The sequence below is a fragment of the Cyrtonyx montezumae genome, unplaced genomic scaffold (genome assembly GCF_038088225.1).
Source record: "Cyrtonyx montezumae isolate F1298 unplaced genomic scaffold, pur_monq_1.0 scaffold_19, whole genome shotgun sequence".
NCBI lineage: Eukaryota > Metazoa > Chordata > Aves > Galliformes > Odontophoridae > Cyrtonyx > Cyrtonyx montezumae.
The window spans coordinates 5,060,874-5,076,775 of record NW_027071925.1 but is presented as its reverse complement, the minus strand read 5'-3'; the positions used below and the strand labels follow the sequence as shown (position 1 = coordinate 5,076,775).

At 60.8% G+C, this 15,902-nt stretch overlaps 3 protein-coding genes across 3 annotated transcripts; 2 read left to right on the top strand and 1 right to left on the bottom strand.

Moving 5' to 3' along the window:
• The first annotated feature begins 1,238 nt into the window (after positions 1-1,238).
• Positions 1,239-6,631, top strand: DNAI2 (dynein axonemal intermediate chain 2). The gene is made up of 12 exons (XM_065735620.1): positions 1,239-1,421; positions 1,523-1,684; positions 1,769-1,887; positions 2,467-2,609; positions 3,157-3,270; positions 4,412-4,551; positions 4,721-4,843; positions 5,162-5,385; positions 5,476-5,611; positions 5,696-5,842; positions 5,945-6,169; positions 6,283-6,631. Exons 1-12 carry the CDS (start codon positions 1,239-1,241, stop codon positions 6,445-6,447), a joined length of 1,881 nt encoding a protein of 626 aa, XP_065591692.1. The 3' UTR covers positions 6,448-6,631.
• Positions 6,632-7,680: 1,049 nt separating this feature from the next.
• KIF19 (kinesin family member 19) lies at positions 7,681-11,627 on the top strand. Its single transcript, XM_065735642.1, has 14 exons — positions 7,681-7,695; positions 7,762-7,842; positions 8,598-8,708; positions 8,816-8,903; positions 8,986-9,122; positions 9,276-9,401; positions 9,474-9,656; positions 9,746-9,892; positions 9,960-10,082; positions 10,246-10,381; positions 10,447-10,582; positions 10,653-10,824; positions 11,027-11,302; positions 11,391-11,627. Exons 1-14 carry the CDS (start codon positions 7,681-7,683, stop codon positions 11,625-11,627), a joined length of 1,968 nt encoding a protein of 655 aa, XP_065591714.1.
• A 553-nt stretch (positions 11,628-12,180) lies between these two features.
• Positions 12,181-15,225, bottom strand: BTBD17 (BTB domain containing 17). The gene is made up of 3 exons (XM_065735377.1): positions 15,132-15,225; positions 13,864-14,140; positions 12,181-13,490 (listed from the first exon to the last, which is right to left on the bottom strand). Exons 1-3 carry the CDS (start codon positions 15,223-15,225, stop codon positions 12,410-12,412), a joined length of 1,452 nt encoding a protein of 483 aa, XP_065591449.1. The 3' UTR covers positions 12,181-12,409.
• Positions 15,226-15,902: the final 677 nt, after the last annotated feature.

Below are 15,902 nucleotides of genomic sequence, written 5' to 3'. Positions count from 1 at the left end.
TATGATGCATGTTGGTTTGTAGGCTCTTTTTGGCAGTTCTGCTCCCTGGGGCAGGTTCCCCTGTTATGTGCAGGACGGCTCTGGGCTAACCACAGATTCCCTGGAGGGCTTTAAGGACTGGAGCTGGCCGTGCCAAGAGGGCAACGCATCCCTGCCCACATTGCCAGGCTCCAGGCTGAGCAGCAGAGGAGCTGGGAAGAACCAGCATGAGCTGATTGAGGCCCTTTGTAGCTGTTCATTTTGGTACGGGCTGCCCTGGCACCTTTGGGCTGCAGTGCTGGCTGTCCCCTCCCTGCTTTAGCAGCTCCCTGTGAGCTAACAGTGCTGTGGCTGAGCAGGGGCTGTCCTGGGCAGCAGAGCCCCACTGGGGCATTACTTGATAGCAGTGACTCACTGTATCTTTCAAAGATAACTGTAAGTATCCCTTTGTCCCCTAACTCCATCTGTCTGTTACATGTGACTAGCATTACTGGCTGTTGGAAACCTCCTGGAAAGTTTTAATGCATTTTATTGGGGTTTTTTTCGTTTTTTTTTTTTCTTTTGGCTTTTAACATTTTGATGTAACGGTACCATAGTTGAGCTCTGTTCCCCAACGCATGTGGACTAACCTCACTCGGCCTCCCACTGGGAGGAGCGGAGGGGTCCTACCTCGTTTCTATGTGCCCTCTGGGCAAAGACAATAAACACTTATTGTACTAAACCCATCTCCTGGCCGCTGTCCCACCTCCCCAGTGCCACAGGGGCTGTCCATCCCAGGGCTGTGCATGGTGCTGTGTGGGGCAGCATGTGGCTGCTGATGGGGCCCGAGGGCCTGTCACATCTTGGGCTGCTCTGTGCACAGCCTGAGCTGGGGGACGCGGAGCACGGCCTGGGGAGAGGCTGCTGCTGCTCTTCCACCGGGCCCTGTGGCATCCAGCCCAGGTGGTGGAGGTCACTGCGGCTGCGAGGAGGGGTGGGATGCGGACAGGTGTCAGCAGGGGGCGCGGGGCTGTGGCTGCCGGGGTTGGAGGCAAGCACGAAGCCGAGCCCGTCCCTGATTACAAAGCCGCTCCGAGCGCTAATTGCCCCTAATTAGCCGCGTTCAGCCCTCCCAACGTGGCGGCGAGCAGCGGACACGCCCGCCTTGCCCTTCCCAAGATGGCGGCGGCGCCGTCACGTGACGCCAGCCCGCTGTTGCCAGGTAACGGCTGACGGTACCCGCTGTGCCCGCTCTGAGCCAGGCCCGGCCCGGCCCCACCATGGACATCGTCTACGTGTACACAAGGAAACGCAGAGATTTCGGCCGTCACTGCAACTTCTCCGACTGCCCCACCAGAGTGTGCGTGGACATCCAGCCTGACCCGGGCCTGGCTGACAGCTTCGTGCTGCGGAACCCAGTGGACGCCTGTGTGCAGCATGGCAGCGAGATGTCGGAGCACGAGGTGAGCGGGGCCGGGGCCGGACAAGGCTCGTGATCCCCGTGGGTCCCATCCAGCTCGGGATGCTCTGTGATTCTGGTTTATCACTCGGCCTCTCCTTGCAGGCCAACACGGAGCGGGTGGAGGTGGAGAGCTGTGGTGTGAACCACGTGGAGGGTGGTTGGCCCAAGGACATCAACCCGCAGGAGCTGGAGAAGGCATTGCGCTTCCGCAAGAAAGCGAAGAAGGAGGAGAACTACATCAACACCATCACACACCTCAGGGTGGTGAGGCTGGGCACATCCCTTCCCCCCCTGGGTGTACTCTTTGCCCCAGGCTGATGGTGTGAGCTCACGGTGCTCTGCCCACAGCTGATGGAGCACTGCATCAAGCAGAACAACGCCACCAAAATCTCTGAGGAGTACTTCAGGGAGGAGGAGGTGGATGAGTTGGAAGAGGCCCCCTCTGCCAAAACCATCAGCGTCATCAGGTTGAGCCACCTCTACAGAACCCACAGACATTCCCATCTCCGTCCACAATGCTCACCTGGCTCTGCAGCTCCATGGCAGGCAGCTAAAAACTAGAGCAAGCAAGGAGAAAGCCATGGTGTTAGATTAGTTCATGGATGGGGTGACCTCCTTCAGCCCCACACCCCATACCCATCTGTTCCTCCCTACCCTGCCTGAGTACTTTGAACTTAAGTGCCAAACAGCTGATGGGCAGAGGCAGCTCTGAGCATCTTCTGGCAGCAAGCTAGGCAGGATCCTTCTTTTTTTTTTTTTTTTAATGCTTCAAAGGTTATTTTCAAATGTCAGGGGCTGTTAGGTCATTTCTAGAAGTCAGATCCGGTAACGTAATTGGATTCTTAGAGATGTATAACTGGAAAGACTTTATTAAATCATCAACTCTTCTTCCCCCACCCAGCCCCCAGGAGAATCGTTTCCTGCACTCAAGGGCTGCAGCTTGTTTTAATTGCAATTCCCACTGTTTCCTTTGGAGACAGTCATCCCAGGGTGTAGCAAAGCTGTTAACAAACTAACATCTCTTTTTGATGTCCTGTTATCAAAAGAGATCCAAACAAGACAAAGAGGACAGCCACGCATCTGTCCTGGCACCCTGACAGATGCAAGAAGCTGGCAGTGGCTTATTGCAGCCTGGAGTTCCAGCAGAGCACAGAAGACATGAGCTTTGACTCATACATCTGGGATCTCGGTAAGGAGAAACTTGCTGGTCAGTAATGGTGCCGCTGCGGAAGCACTTTGTGCCTTCAAAGCATCTCACAGATGTAGTAAAGCACCACAACACTCTAGAGGAGGTGAGCAGGGGTTGGGTTTCTGCTTTGCCCACAGATCAATGCAAAGCTGGGCAGAAATGGGACCTGAAAGCTGGTCAGCAGGTGGAAAACAACTGCTAAAATCCCACTACATGAGTTCATGAACCAAAGCGCCTGCGACCACAACAGGCAGCTGAGCCACGTGTCTCTTATGTGGTTCTTGTGTTGCTGTGGTTCATCTGTGCTTGATTAAGAGGCAGCATAAGCCCAGGCTGAGGACTGCCCTCTTCTGTTAGGCTCAGACTTGTGTTTTGGAGTGAAAAGTACCAAGAGGGGAGTCAGGATACCAGGGCTCTGTCCCCTGGCTGGCAGTTAAGGGCAGGTCACCTCCATCCCTGTGACGTGGTGTGAGAGCCTGCTTTGGAGGCAGGGCACCATGCCTCTGGGCTGCCTGTTCGTCATTCTTTACTCATTCTTTCTTGGCAGAAAATCCCAACAAGCCCGAGCTGGTTCTCAAGCCGTCATCCCCTCTCGTGAGCCTGGAGTACAACCCCAAGGACTCCCACATCCTGGTGGGGGGATGCTACAATGGACAGATGGGTAAGAAAGATGGGTTATGTGTGACACTGATAATGAGGATTTGGCTTAATTTACATTCAACAAGAGCTTGGTTCCAACACCAGCACACCCACACCTGCAGACCCACTCCTCCCAGGGCCACACAGAACCTTTGTTGTTGCCCAGCAGGTTGCAGGCACTTGGGGTGCTGAGCCAGTGCATGGCAGGAGCTGCTGGGTCGGAGCATCAAGCAGTACATGTGCCCTCCTCCTGCCCCACCCATGGCCCCATATCTTTGTGTGGCAAAAGCCTGGAAGAGTTGCCATCACTTAATTCACTGATTTGTTTTTGTGCTGTTGTTTCACGTGCCTGGTAAAGGTCCCTTCATTGCCAGCTTCATTTTATGGCTCTGTTATTTATTTGGCCACACAAGCCCTTTGATTTAATTGCTCTCATTTTGATGTTTTCCTTGCCATTTGCAGCAGCAATCAGATCTGACAGGGCATGCATCACGGGGCTGGTGATGGAGGTGATGGAGAGGGGATCTCAGCACGTCCTACACAGCTCCCCAGGCGTGTGGCACCAGCCCAGCAGAACACACACCATCACATCCAATTGCCTAATTAGAATCAAGCGAGAGGGAGTGCATGAGGCTCAGTGCCACCACGGCCCAGCTGCCCAACCTTTGCTGAGCCACGGATGCTCCTGTGCCATAACCTGTCCTCTGCTGCCTGTCAGAGACAGAGAGGGATGAATGGCTGCTGCTGTCCCAGGGACCTGCCTTCGTTAGTCACTGCCCTTAAGGCACATGGGAGGGGGGCACAGCCAGGGTCAGGTCACATAGGATGGTTTTAAGCAGCACTAAGCATGAGAGATGCTGTTGGGGGTGTTGGTTAATACCACACCTGGTCCTGCTGCAACCCTTTGTGCAGAGCAGGAGAGGAGCTGGGGGGATGAATTGCCTGTGGGGATTGTAGTGCAGCTGCCACAGAGATGATTGCTGAAAGAAGCACTGAGATTTTTTAATGTTCCCACCATCCAGTTTGGTATTTGCAGAAAGTGCAAATTCTTCCCTGAAGAGTGGGCAACCCTGTGTACAGTCGCAGTAGCAGGGTCCCTGCCTGGAGGCTCTTGCCTGGTAAGGCAGCTGGTGCAGATCTTGACAGCTTCTTTTCTTTCCCAGCTTACTGGGACACCAGGAAGGGGGGGCTGCCCGTGGAAGTGTCCACTGTGGAGGCCAGCCACAGGGACCCCGTGTATGGTGCAATCTGGCTGCAGTCCAAAACTGGCACCGACTGCTTCTCAGCCTCCACTGATGGGCAGGTAAAGGGCAGAGACAGGAGAAGGGCTGGGTGTTCACACAGCCCGTGCTGGCAGGCACTGATGGCCTAACGTGCTTTGGCACAGGGCAGCTGCCCTGCTGCAGGGCTCTTGGCTTCCCAGCACCCATGGCTGGGAGCAGCCCCTGCCCTGCAGCATCTGTTCCCTGCAGGTCCTGTGGTGGGACGTCCGCAAGCTATCCAAGCCCACCGAGACGCTCATCTTGGACATCACACGTAAGGGGCTGCTGGAGAATGCTCTGGGTGCCAGCACGCTGGAGTTTGAGCCCAGCATGGTGAGTTTCCTGCACACAAACGGTGTCCTAAACGTGGCAGGTGTATGAGCTGGGCTAACCCAAGCAGGGTGGGCAGTGCCTGGAGCACAGAGCTGCAGCGTGCAGCATGTTCTCACCCACCTTTATCTGTCTGTTCCCAGAGCATGGAGCCTTGCTGGCAGCTCCACCTCTAAAGCCCCCAGATCACAGTGTGTCCCAGGGCTCCATTCTGCCCATCGCTGGCTGCAGCCTGCTCCCCCTGCTCACACTGCAAAGCCCTTCGCTGAGCAGCTGTGCTCCCCAGCCTGCTGACAGCTGCTTTTCTGCTCCCACTTTCAGCCCACCAAGTTCATGGTGGGCACAGAGCAGGGCATCGTCATCGCCTGCAACCGCAAAGCCAAGACACCCCCTGAGAAAATCACCAATACCTACAGAGGCCACCACGGGCCCATCTACGCGCTGGCCAGGAACTCTTTCTTCCCCAAAATCTTCCTGTCAGTTGGTGACTGGACTGCCCGGATCTGGTCGGAGGAGACGAAGGAATCGTCGATCATGTGGACCAAGTAGGTGTCTGTGTGTGTAGGTTTGCCCTGCAAAAAACCCTCCTGCTCTGTGGCAGAGTGTCTGGCAACGGGTATGGGGTCTGTGGGCAGGTACCAGCTCTCCTACCTGACGGACGGCTGCTGGAGCACCACGAGGCCGTCTGTCTTCTTCACCACCAAAATGGATGGGACGCTGGACATCTGGGACTTCCTCTACAAACAGAACGACCCATCCCTCAGCCTGAAGGTCTGCCAGCTCATCCTGCCTGGCTTCCCCACGTGGGGCCAGGTAATGGCTAAGGGCTGACATCCACCCATCCTCCCTCCCCAGGTCTGTGATGAGCCCCTCTCCAGCCTACGCTTGCAGGACAATGGCTGTGTGGTGGGCTGTGGCTCAAAGCTGGGCACTGTCACTCTGCTGGAGATCTCCTCCGGGCTCTGCACCCTGCAGAGGAATGAGAAGAACCTGGCCAATGCGGTACGTGTGCTTCGAGTGCGCAGCAAAGCCCTTAGTGCTGCCAGCAGGGGGCTTTCCCCATGGAGTCCCCTGCTCCCCTCAGCCCCCTCTCCCCCGCCCTAGATGTTTGAGAGAGAGACCAAACGGGAGAAGATTCTGGAAGCCCGGCACCGGGAGATGCGGCTGAAGGAGCGTGTCAGGTCAGAGAATCAGGGCTTGGATGTGGAGAAGGTGCTGAAGGAGAGTCCTCAAGAGACACTCGACCGTGCCCAGAAGGAGTTCTTTGAGGTCATTGAAGCAGAGCTGCAGAGGAGGGCGCGGGCAGAGGCCCAGCAGCCAGGCACCAAGGTACTGAGACCAGCAGCTGTGGGAGCATCCCCAGCCCTGCATGGCTGCCTGGCCCCGTGCGGTGGGGAGTGCTGGAGTTCTGTAAAGGACACTGCTCAACCTCTGCCTTTCAGGTTAAAGAACACACAGAGGAGGAGGAGGTGGCTCAGGGGGAGGAGGGTGAGCTGCCCAAGTACAAGGAAGAGGACAAGGAAAAGGACGCAGCCAAGGTCAACTCGAACCATCCTCACATTGCTCTCCCACTCCCTGCTGGGGTGGCTGCTCGGGGGTCGGGATGAGGCAGGACACCCCAGCCCCGAGCTGGGCTCCTGGGCTCTCTGCATCCATGGGGCAGTCCCAGACACTGTGTCTGCTCTCCCTGCAGGAGCTGTAGCAGACAGGTCCAGCCGATCACACAGAAACAGTGAAGCCGTTCACAGATGCTCCCTGGCCCTTTGCCCTCCTGATTTTTCTGCAGTGTGAATAAACAGGAGCTTCCCACACCACGCTTCCTGTTTTGTCACGGCGGGGTTGAGCAGAGAGTGGGAAGGTCACGTCCTTTTTCCCTTCCATCTCCCTCCTGGAACCGGGCCACGGTGCGAAGCCAACCACCGACCGTGGTGCAATGGCAGCTGTGCCCATGGTGCATCCTGGGATCCCCGTGCAGGCGAAGCCCCCCTCACCCAGCTCCTTACTCCCCCCCATCCTCTCCTGCAGAGCTGGGGCCGGGGTTATCGGTGCTGGGTAAACACAGCCCTGCTGTTATCATGGAGCAGCCCAACTGCCGCCTTATCCACCAGTCAATTATTAATGAGCTGCCTGCTGTGTTTGCCCCACGGCACAGCTGGTGACAGGGGGATGGGGGCTGCCAGGGGGACAGCATCCGTGCAGTGGGGCTGGGGGTGAGCCCTGCAGCAGGACCCCTCCCCAGACAAAGCCAGTGAGCATCACTTGCTATCCAGACGCCCGCTGCCACAGGGTGGGGGCACAAGGTTTGTTGCCCCCCAGCCCCAAGCAGAATGCTGCTGCTGACCCAGCACAGCCTTTGGGATCAGCAGAGCCGCAGTAGCAGTTTGCTGCTGCTGTCTGGGAGGATGCAGTGAGGCACCACGGTCCTGCTGCAGGCTCTGAGCCTGGCCAGTGCAACCCAAGCTCAGTGCAGCCAGTGCTGCTGTGCTGGGTCCTTCCCCAGCTCACACAGGGAACCCAGCACAAGCTTTGCAGTTCAGCCAAGCGCCTCATTATAATTAGTGCCAGCACTAATTATATCAATCGTGGGAAGGTGCTTCCAGGAGCCTGAGCAGGACACGGCGTAAGGCTCTGCTCCGTGCTCCCCTCATGCCACCTGTCCCCAAGGCAGCGAGGGGCCGGTGCCAGCAGGAGGGCTCATTGCCCAGCTGCCCCTTTAAGGCCAATCCCAGTGGTGTTCGCTTTCTTCCTAGGAAAATGAACCTCTAATTGCAGCATGGGGGGGTCCCAGGGGCTGTGTCTGCTGCCGGCTGTGCCAGCCCAGTGGCAGACTGCATCCAGCAATGGCCAGCGTGCAGGTCTGTGTTCTGCTGTCCCTTTATTCCTGTCCTCTCTGCCCCACACTCACTGCCTGTGTCTTGCAGGTGGCTCTTCGCATCCGACCCATGAGCGTGGCTGAGCTGCAGGAAGGGGCCAGGCCCATCGCCCACCGTCTGGATGAGCAGGTACAGCTAGGGGATGGGGACTCGAGGCAGGGTGGGACCCTCGGTGTGCTCCAGGCATGCCTGGGTGCACCCGGTGCTGCATGCAACGCACGTGCGTGTGATGTGCTCACAAAACAGACTGGGGGGCACCTGCAGCCCTACAGCCCCTGCAGAGACCCTACAGTAATAAAGTGGCACAACGGGAGCCCGTGAGGACACTGGGTCTGGAGAAGCCCTTCCTGCAGGGCTGTGGGACTCCAGTGCTGCCTCTCCCCATCCCCAGCTCAGGTTACAGGGGAGGCCTGAAGGCTGTGTGAAGAGGGGGAGTAGGTCAGCCATGAGGTTTGCTTTACCACAAAGGTCAAAATATGCCAGACATACTGGTAGCTGCGATGGGGGCAGCACTGGGCCCCCTCTGCCCTGGCATCGCTTGCAAGTGGGGGTCTGGGGATGGTGCAGGGGGACAAACAGTGTCCCTATGGCACGATAGCACTGCAAACCAGCTAGAGGTGTGCAGCAGCGGGCACCTTGCTGGGCTGTGCTCACAGAGGTGCCTTTGTGCCAGTGGGCAGCAGCACGGCCGGCTGGGCAGGTCCCCTTGGCACCGCACACAACGCGGCTTTGAGCCCCAGCCACTGCCTGGGGACAATGGGATGATTCAGGAGCACAAAGGGCCCCGGCACGGAGAGGACATCAGCACAGGGGAGGCTGGAGGTGACCCCAGGAGCATGGGGGTGACAGGTGCCCTAGGCAGCCCCATTTGTGTTCTCCAACAGGTTGTGGTGCTGCGAGACCCCATGCAGAACCCTGATAATGTCCAGCGTGCCAACCGCTCCCAGGAGAAATCCTATGTCTTTGATGCAGCCTTTGACTCCACATCCACCCAAGTGGGTCCATGGCATGGGCAGGGGATGGGGATGTGGGGCTGGGAGCACGGTGTGGGACAGCCAAAGGGCATGGGGTTACTGGGATGTGTCCTGGGATCCTCCCACAGGAAACCGTGTACCGTGCCACCACCCAGGACCTCATCGCAGGAGTCATCTCCGGCTGCAACGCCACTGTCTTTTCCTACGGCCCCACTGGTGAGGGGCTTGGGGACAGGGCCCCACGGCAGGGGCTGCAGAGTGGGTCCCAGCCCCAGATGAGCCATCTCCTTTCCCCCAGGCTGCGGGAAGACCTACACCATGCTCGGCACTGACAGCGAGCCCGGCATCTGCACCCGCGCCCTGGGTGACCTCTTCCATTCCATCGAGGAGAGCAGCAGTGATGCGGAGCACGAGGTCTCCATGTCCTACCTAGAGGTGCATGGGGAAGTGGGAATGTCCCTGGGGAAGGCAGGGAACAGCAAGTGGCACACAGCTGGGGTGTCACTGCACCTGCTGTGCCGCGGTGCTGCGTCCTCTACATGTCCCCATGCCACATGGGATGCTCCCAGCTCCCTGCTCTGCACTCAGATCTACAACGAGACGATTCGGGACCTGCTGAGCCCCTCACGGCGCTCCCTGCAGCTGTGGGAGGATTCCCATGGCACCGTCCGGGTGGTCGGCATCACCGAGGCGTCGGCCAGCAGCGCTGAGGAGGTGGGGCAGGGGGTGCCTGGGGGGCAGCGGGGGGCAGTAATCCCCTTACCCACCGCTGTGTGTCCTCTCCAGGTCCTACAGCTGCTGCAGAGGGGAAGTCAGCGGAGGATACAGGAGCCCACAGCCACCAACCATGCATCATCTCGCTCCCACGCCGTGCTGCAGCTCACCGTGCGGGGCCGGGAACGGGGCCGGGGGCTGCGCTGCGGGCGGCTCCTCCTGATCGACCTGGCAGGCTCCGAGAGGGCAGCGTGGGTACGGCACGCACCCCTGGGAAGCCCCCCAGCATGTTTCGGTTTCTTTGGCTACCACGCTTCTCCTTTTGCCTTCACCCCACCGCACAGACGCAGAACCGTGGGCAGAGGATGAAGGAGGGGGCACACATCAACAGGTCCCTGCTGGCCCTGGGCAACTGCATCAAGGCGCTGAGCAAGCCGGCAGGCAGCGGGCACATCAACTACCGCGACAGCAAGCTGACCCGGCTGCTGAAGGTACGATGGTGCCAGAGGGCACAGGCTGCTCCCCCCGCCCTGCTCAGCTCTGTGCTCTGTGGCCCAGGACTCGCTCGGGGGTAACAGCCACACGGTGATGATCGCCCACATCAGCCCCGCCAGCACCGCCTTTGAGGAGTCCCGCAGCACGCTCGCCTACGCCAACCGTGCCAAGAGCATCCGCCCCATGGTGGGGCCGGGAGCCTGGGCATCATCCCAGCTCCTGCCAGCATCCTCCTGTCCCCTCCCTGAGTAGAGCTGGTCCCTGCTGCACAGCCGTGCAGTGCTCAGGGACCCGAGCTGGGGATGTGCTGTGCTAGGACAATGGGATGCTCACACTGTCCCCATTTCAGGTGAAGCATAACCTGCTCAGGAGCTCACCCCGTGGCAGCATTGTGGCCAACCTGAGCCAGGACATCCAGCACCTCAAGCATCAGGTGTACACCGTGCTAGGGCCAGGCAAGCACCATACCATCCGCTACACCCAGGGTACGTCCAGCCCCAGCACACTGCCCTAAAGCTGCAGGGCTCAGTGCTGACACCCATATCCCCAGCCCAGGTCCGGTTACGGGATGAGCTGCTCAATGCCTGCCGTGAGCAGGCAGCCCTGTGCCAGCGCCTGGTGCAGCTGGAGGGCACGGCACTGCACACCCAGCTGGTGGCCGCCCGGCACCTCCGTGTCCTCACCCGGTACGTGGGTGCAGGTGGGGTCCCCAGAGAGCTGGGCTGTGGCACTGAGACCCCCAAATGCCTCCTGCAGCTGGGAGAGGAGAGCGTGGCGCTGGGGCAAGGAGGGGAGAAGGAAGCTGGGAGGGCCCAGTGAGAGCAGGAGGAACACGGACACGGATGTTCCAGAACCACCCAAAGTGATCACAGCACGTGAGAGCTTCGTGGCACTGGTGAAGGAGCAGGGCAGACTCCAGGAGCAGAAGGTGCGGGAGCCCCAGTCACAGCACCCACAGCTCAATCCCACATCTGCAGGGAGCTGAGCTCGAGGAGTCCAAGCCCAGCAGCACTGCTCACCCCAGAGCACTGGGACGTGCGCTGAGGGCTAGGGGCCTGGCAGGGTTGGTGGCCCTCTAGCAGGGGTGCTGAGCCCTGGGCAGGGGCAGTGACCCCAGGGTGTGCCCGCAGGCAGAGCTGGAGCGGTGCTTCCAGCGGGGCCAGCAGCGCACACGGCGGCTGGAGGAGGCTGTGCAGCGTGGGAGCAGCTCAGCACAGCAGCAGGAGCTGCTGGCCCTGCTGTGCCGCCTGCACCAGCTGCAGCTGCACAGTGCACAGCTGTGCTCCCGCTCCCTGCTCCAGGGTGGCCCCTGGCACTGCCCGGCCACTGCCACGCACCCCTTCCAGCAGCACCGGGCTTCCCGTGATGTGGAGGTGAGCACAGCGTGCCCTCAGAACCAGGGCCAGGTGAGTGCCACGCTGACACTGCCACTGCACCACGGAGGAGACATTGAGCAGCACCGAAAGCATCGTGGCCACGGCCGCTCCGTGTCAGTCCCGCGTGCCACGTGTCCCCACGCTGGGGCACACTGCCAGCAGGGACAGCCTGGAGGGCACAGCCACCCAGCCAGGGGCCATCCAGCCCGGCTCCTCCCCAGACGTATGGCTGTGGGCATGCAGAATGCTGGAGGAGGGGGAAGAGCCACTGGATGTCCAAAGGAGAAAGAGGCAGCTGCAGTCCTTCGAGGTCGACAGCCGTGGGGAAGGTGGTAGCAGCACCACACCCCGATGAGCACGTCAGGGGACACATCCCTGCCCGTCTCCCCAGCTCCAGGCAGGGCCAGCACCCACTGCTCCACTGCATCTTGGCAATTAGCACAAGGACCTCCAGCAAGGACAGGTGGAACCCCTGGTGCTGGGTGGAGATCTGTGCTGGAGTGCAGCCGTGTGCCAAGCAATGGGCTGAGCACCCATCCTGCCCCCGCCCCACACAGCCTGTGGTGCCTTCCCTGCTGGGGCCAGTGGACCAAACCTCTCTGTGGGATGCACACAGCTGTGCTGGGCAGTGACCACGTGGCTGCTCAGCACCTCCATGGCTCAGTGGAGTGGCACAGGAGCTGCGGTTTATCCTTATGGTGCAATAAAAGGAGACACATGGAGACTGGGAGCAGTGTGACAGCTGATGCGTCCCTGTGCCCGCCCATCCCCAAGCAAAGTATCTTTAGGGGATACCTGAAGATGCCCCGCAATCCCTGTGCTCAGTTTTTGCTTTTATTAGGAAGGAGGTGAAGGACACCTGGGCGGGAACAAGGTGCTGCACTCCACAACTGTCCTCTGCTGGGGGAGGCAGCCGGACCCCTGTCCCACCGCACCCCAAGCTGTGGCCACATGGGTGCAGGGGTGGCACTGCAGGAGCTGTCCCTGTCCCCACATCACATGGTTGCACATTCCCAGTGCACCCTGCAGGCACCCAGGGATGGCAGTGGGGACAGCAGGGAGGGTCGAGCAGCAGAAGGACCCCCATCTACCTACAAAGAGGGGACAAAGAGGCAGAGCCCCGTGCCCGCGGCCCCACTACTTCTTCACCTTGATGAGGGAGTGGTAGACGGGCTTGATGATGATGTGCAGGTGCAGGGCGTTGTCGATGAGGTACTCGGAGGTGCGCTTCTGCAGGTCGGCGTGGGCGAGGAAGTCGGCCGTCTCATCCGAGCTCTGGTGGAAGCTGTAGGCGTGCTTGATGAAGACGCGGCCCTGCTGCCGCACGCCCACCAGCACCGTCTTCTGGAAGCTGACACCGGCGAAGTCGGGGCTGCTGGTGGCCGGCGTGACGACGAGGCGCGGGCGGCCGTCCTCGATGCGCACCGGTTGGATAGCGCTGGACACCGAGTCCGAGTAGACGGGGCGCAGGCTGACGGGCAGCCAGCGCGGTGAGAAGAGCACGTTCCAGGTCACCCGCTTGCCGGCGTCGTGGCTGCTGGGCCCCAGCTGGGTCTGGAAGCTGGTGCTGCGGTCGTCCCGCGCCGGGTTGTTGATGACCCACTGGGAGCCCCAGCTGGGCGCGAGGTAGTTGCGGGGCAGGAACATGCTGCAGTTGACGTCGAAGTACTTGGCAAAGTGCAGAGGGGACGCGGCGTGGAACTGGAAGGCCTGGAAGAGCAGGTCCTGCACCGCACCGTAGTGCCGCGCCAGCACCGCCGACTGCGCCTGCAGCCGGAACAGCTGGCTGGGTGCGATCATGGGGTAACGGATGGCACGCAGCACCCGCTCGGCCACAGCGTCCTCGGGCTGCCGCCGGGCCAGCCAGGCCTCCACGGCGGTGTAGAGCTCCAGCTCGCTGTGCAGCACCAGGTCGGAGCGCTCCAGCAGCAGCAGCAGCAGCTCCACGCTGACCGAAGCCCACTCGGCGCTGCCGAGCACGGACGACAGGTTCCAGGCCAGGAACTGCAGGCAGCTCTCCTGCAGCGCCGCGTCCCCGATGCGTGCGGCGTAGTGGTACCAGCCCACCACGTGGCCCTGGCTCGACTCGCTGGCCAGGTGGCTCCTCATGTAGTCGGCCACGCCGCGCTGCAGCCCCCACACTCGGTACTTGCTGGCCAGCTGGTGCAGGGGGATGGCTTGGTGCAGCAGGAGGGACACCCCACCGCAGTACAGGTACCTGGGGTGGAGCGTGGGGTGGTGACACTGATGTCCTCTGACTCAATTCCCAACCCATGGTCCTTGAAAGAGCCTCTTTCCTTGGCTGAATCCTTCCCAGCATCCCCATAGGGTCCCCAAGAGGACATCCTTCCTTGGCTTGATCCCTCCCGGCATCCCCACCCTGCAGAGTCCATGAGAGAACATGCTACTCCATCAGCTCCATCCTCCCTCCTGTCCCCATCCCACCAGGTCCTTGTGGAACCAAAGGGAGGGTACCAAAAGGGAGCATCCCTCTGGGTATCCCAATCCCATCCACCATCCCCATGGGAACATCTCCCTCCTCATCTGCATCCCTCCCATGAGCATCCCCATCCCGTGGGCTCCCCGCACACCTGATGAACTTCTCGAAGAGCGCGGCAGTTTCAGGCGGCTCGTGCAGTGTGATGACACTCTGGTTGCGCAGGAGCCCCTCAAAGACCTCGCTCTGGAGGCTGAGCAGCAGCTGGTGGGTGTGGAAGACCTTGGCCTCATCAGAGGCGGCCGTGCGCACCCGCAGCACCGAGTCGCTGCTGTTGCCGTTCTGGAGCAGCTCCTGCAGCCGCTGCAGGAGTGTCAGTGAGTGGTTGATGGTGGCCGCAGTGGCGTCGCCTCCAAGGTCGGCTTTCTGGGCTGTGGGGAGGTGGAACTGTCCCACTGCTGTGCCCCAGCACCAGGCACAACAGGGCAGGATGCAGGGTGATGCGTGGCTAGCAGGGTGCTGGGGAAGCTTTGCTTTGTGCGTATCCTCCCTCTGCTCCCCGCAGTGCTGCTGCCAAGGGGATGTGGGGAGCACAAGGGGACGTGGGGACAGCTGTGTCTCTGGGAGCCAACAAGCTGCCTTTCTGCAGCAGCAGAAGGGCTGAGACCACCGTGTACCAAGCTGGGACATGCTGGGAAGTGGCCCTGCGCCGGGCACATTGGCACACAGCCCGGGCTGACAGCTCTCTCCTGTCACCATGTGGGCAGAGTGTGCCCTGGGCACTGCCCCAGGCCCCAGGCCCCCCAGGTGGACCAGGTGGACCAGAGGGAAGCACACAAGGTAGATTTTGGGATTCCCTGTGGGCTGAGGTAGCAGTGGCCCTGGCACTGCTGTGGTGAGCGCTTCTGGGATGGCACCACACTGCGCCTGGTCCCAGCATGATCCCTGCATCCTCCTGGTGCCATGAACCCACACCTCCTGTGCACAAGGAGAGTGTTACAAGGGAGCTCTGCTCCTGTGGCCACAGGGAGCCTTCCTCCCGCTCCACTCCCTCCTGCACACTTGGCGCACCTCCCGCCTCCTCCCCGGCTCATCTTGATGAATTTAGCTCCATCTCTCCAATCTGTTTCTGTCCGGCTGCTGATCCCGCAGATTACCCATCCCAGTGCCGGCTTAAGCCCGGCTGAGCAGGGATCAGGAGGCGATTGCAGCCCCTCACCCCACAGTGCCTGCAGCACTCAGCCCTGCGCTGAACAATGGGGACCTCCCCATGGGGCACAGCAAACCCAGGAGCCACGACCGTCCCCTCCATGGCACAACAGCTGCTGAAGAGCCGTGTTCAGCCCAAAATCACCACCACGGCACAGAGGGCTGGAGGACCCCGGGACCCTCCATGCCTCCCCCCACCACCGTCGCCCTTACCAGCTTGCACAGTGAGGAGGAGGAGGTGGAAAGCAGCAGCAGTGCAGCCCCAGCGGCGGGCAGCTGGGGGCCGGGTGCCTGTCAGCCTCGCCATCGCTTCGCATCTGCCGGCAGCGCGGCACGGCACGGCACGGCACGGCACGGGGCGCGCGGTGCCCGACGGGCACTTATGTAGGCCACGAACCCCCCCATCCCGCACCCGCACATCGATTGGTGGAAACTGGGACCCGCCGTTACCAAGGGAACGGCTTCCAGCCCCGATCCATCCCACCCCGGCCCCCAGCCTCACATCCCAGGGCGTCGTGCCCCAGTGAGCCCTGGGCACAACGTGAGGTCGCCGCTGCTCACTGCCGTCGGACCGTGCCGGCCCCGTGAGCAGCCACAGCCCTTTGTGCTGTGGGGACACACTGGGGCTTTTGCATTCAGGGCACAGTGCGTGCAGCCTCCCTGCTCCCCCAGCTCATGGGTATTCATGGCGGCAGCAGCCCTCCCATCACCATGGCATCGGGCTGCCGGCAGGAACTGCCTGCCCTTTTCCCAGCCTTTGCAGCCAAGACACTGTGTGTGCTGCACGAGTGCCCGGTGCCGGCCCTCACTGGCCCTTAGCCCACCCCGACAGCTCATACAGGGCTTTGCAATGGCACAAGGCAGCAGAAACGGGATGGAGACAGGGATGGGAACGGGGATGGGGGTGGGATGAGGATAGAATGGGACAGGAATGGGATTTCAGTCTGTTTGAGAGGCACCTGGGCCACCCCTCCAGGAGAGACA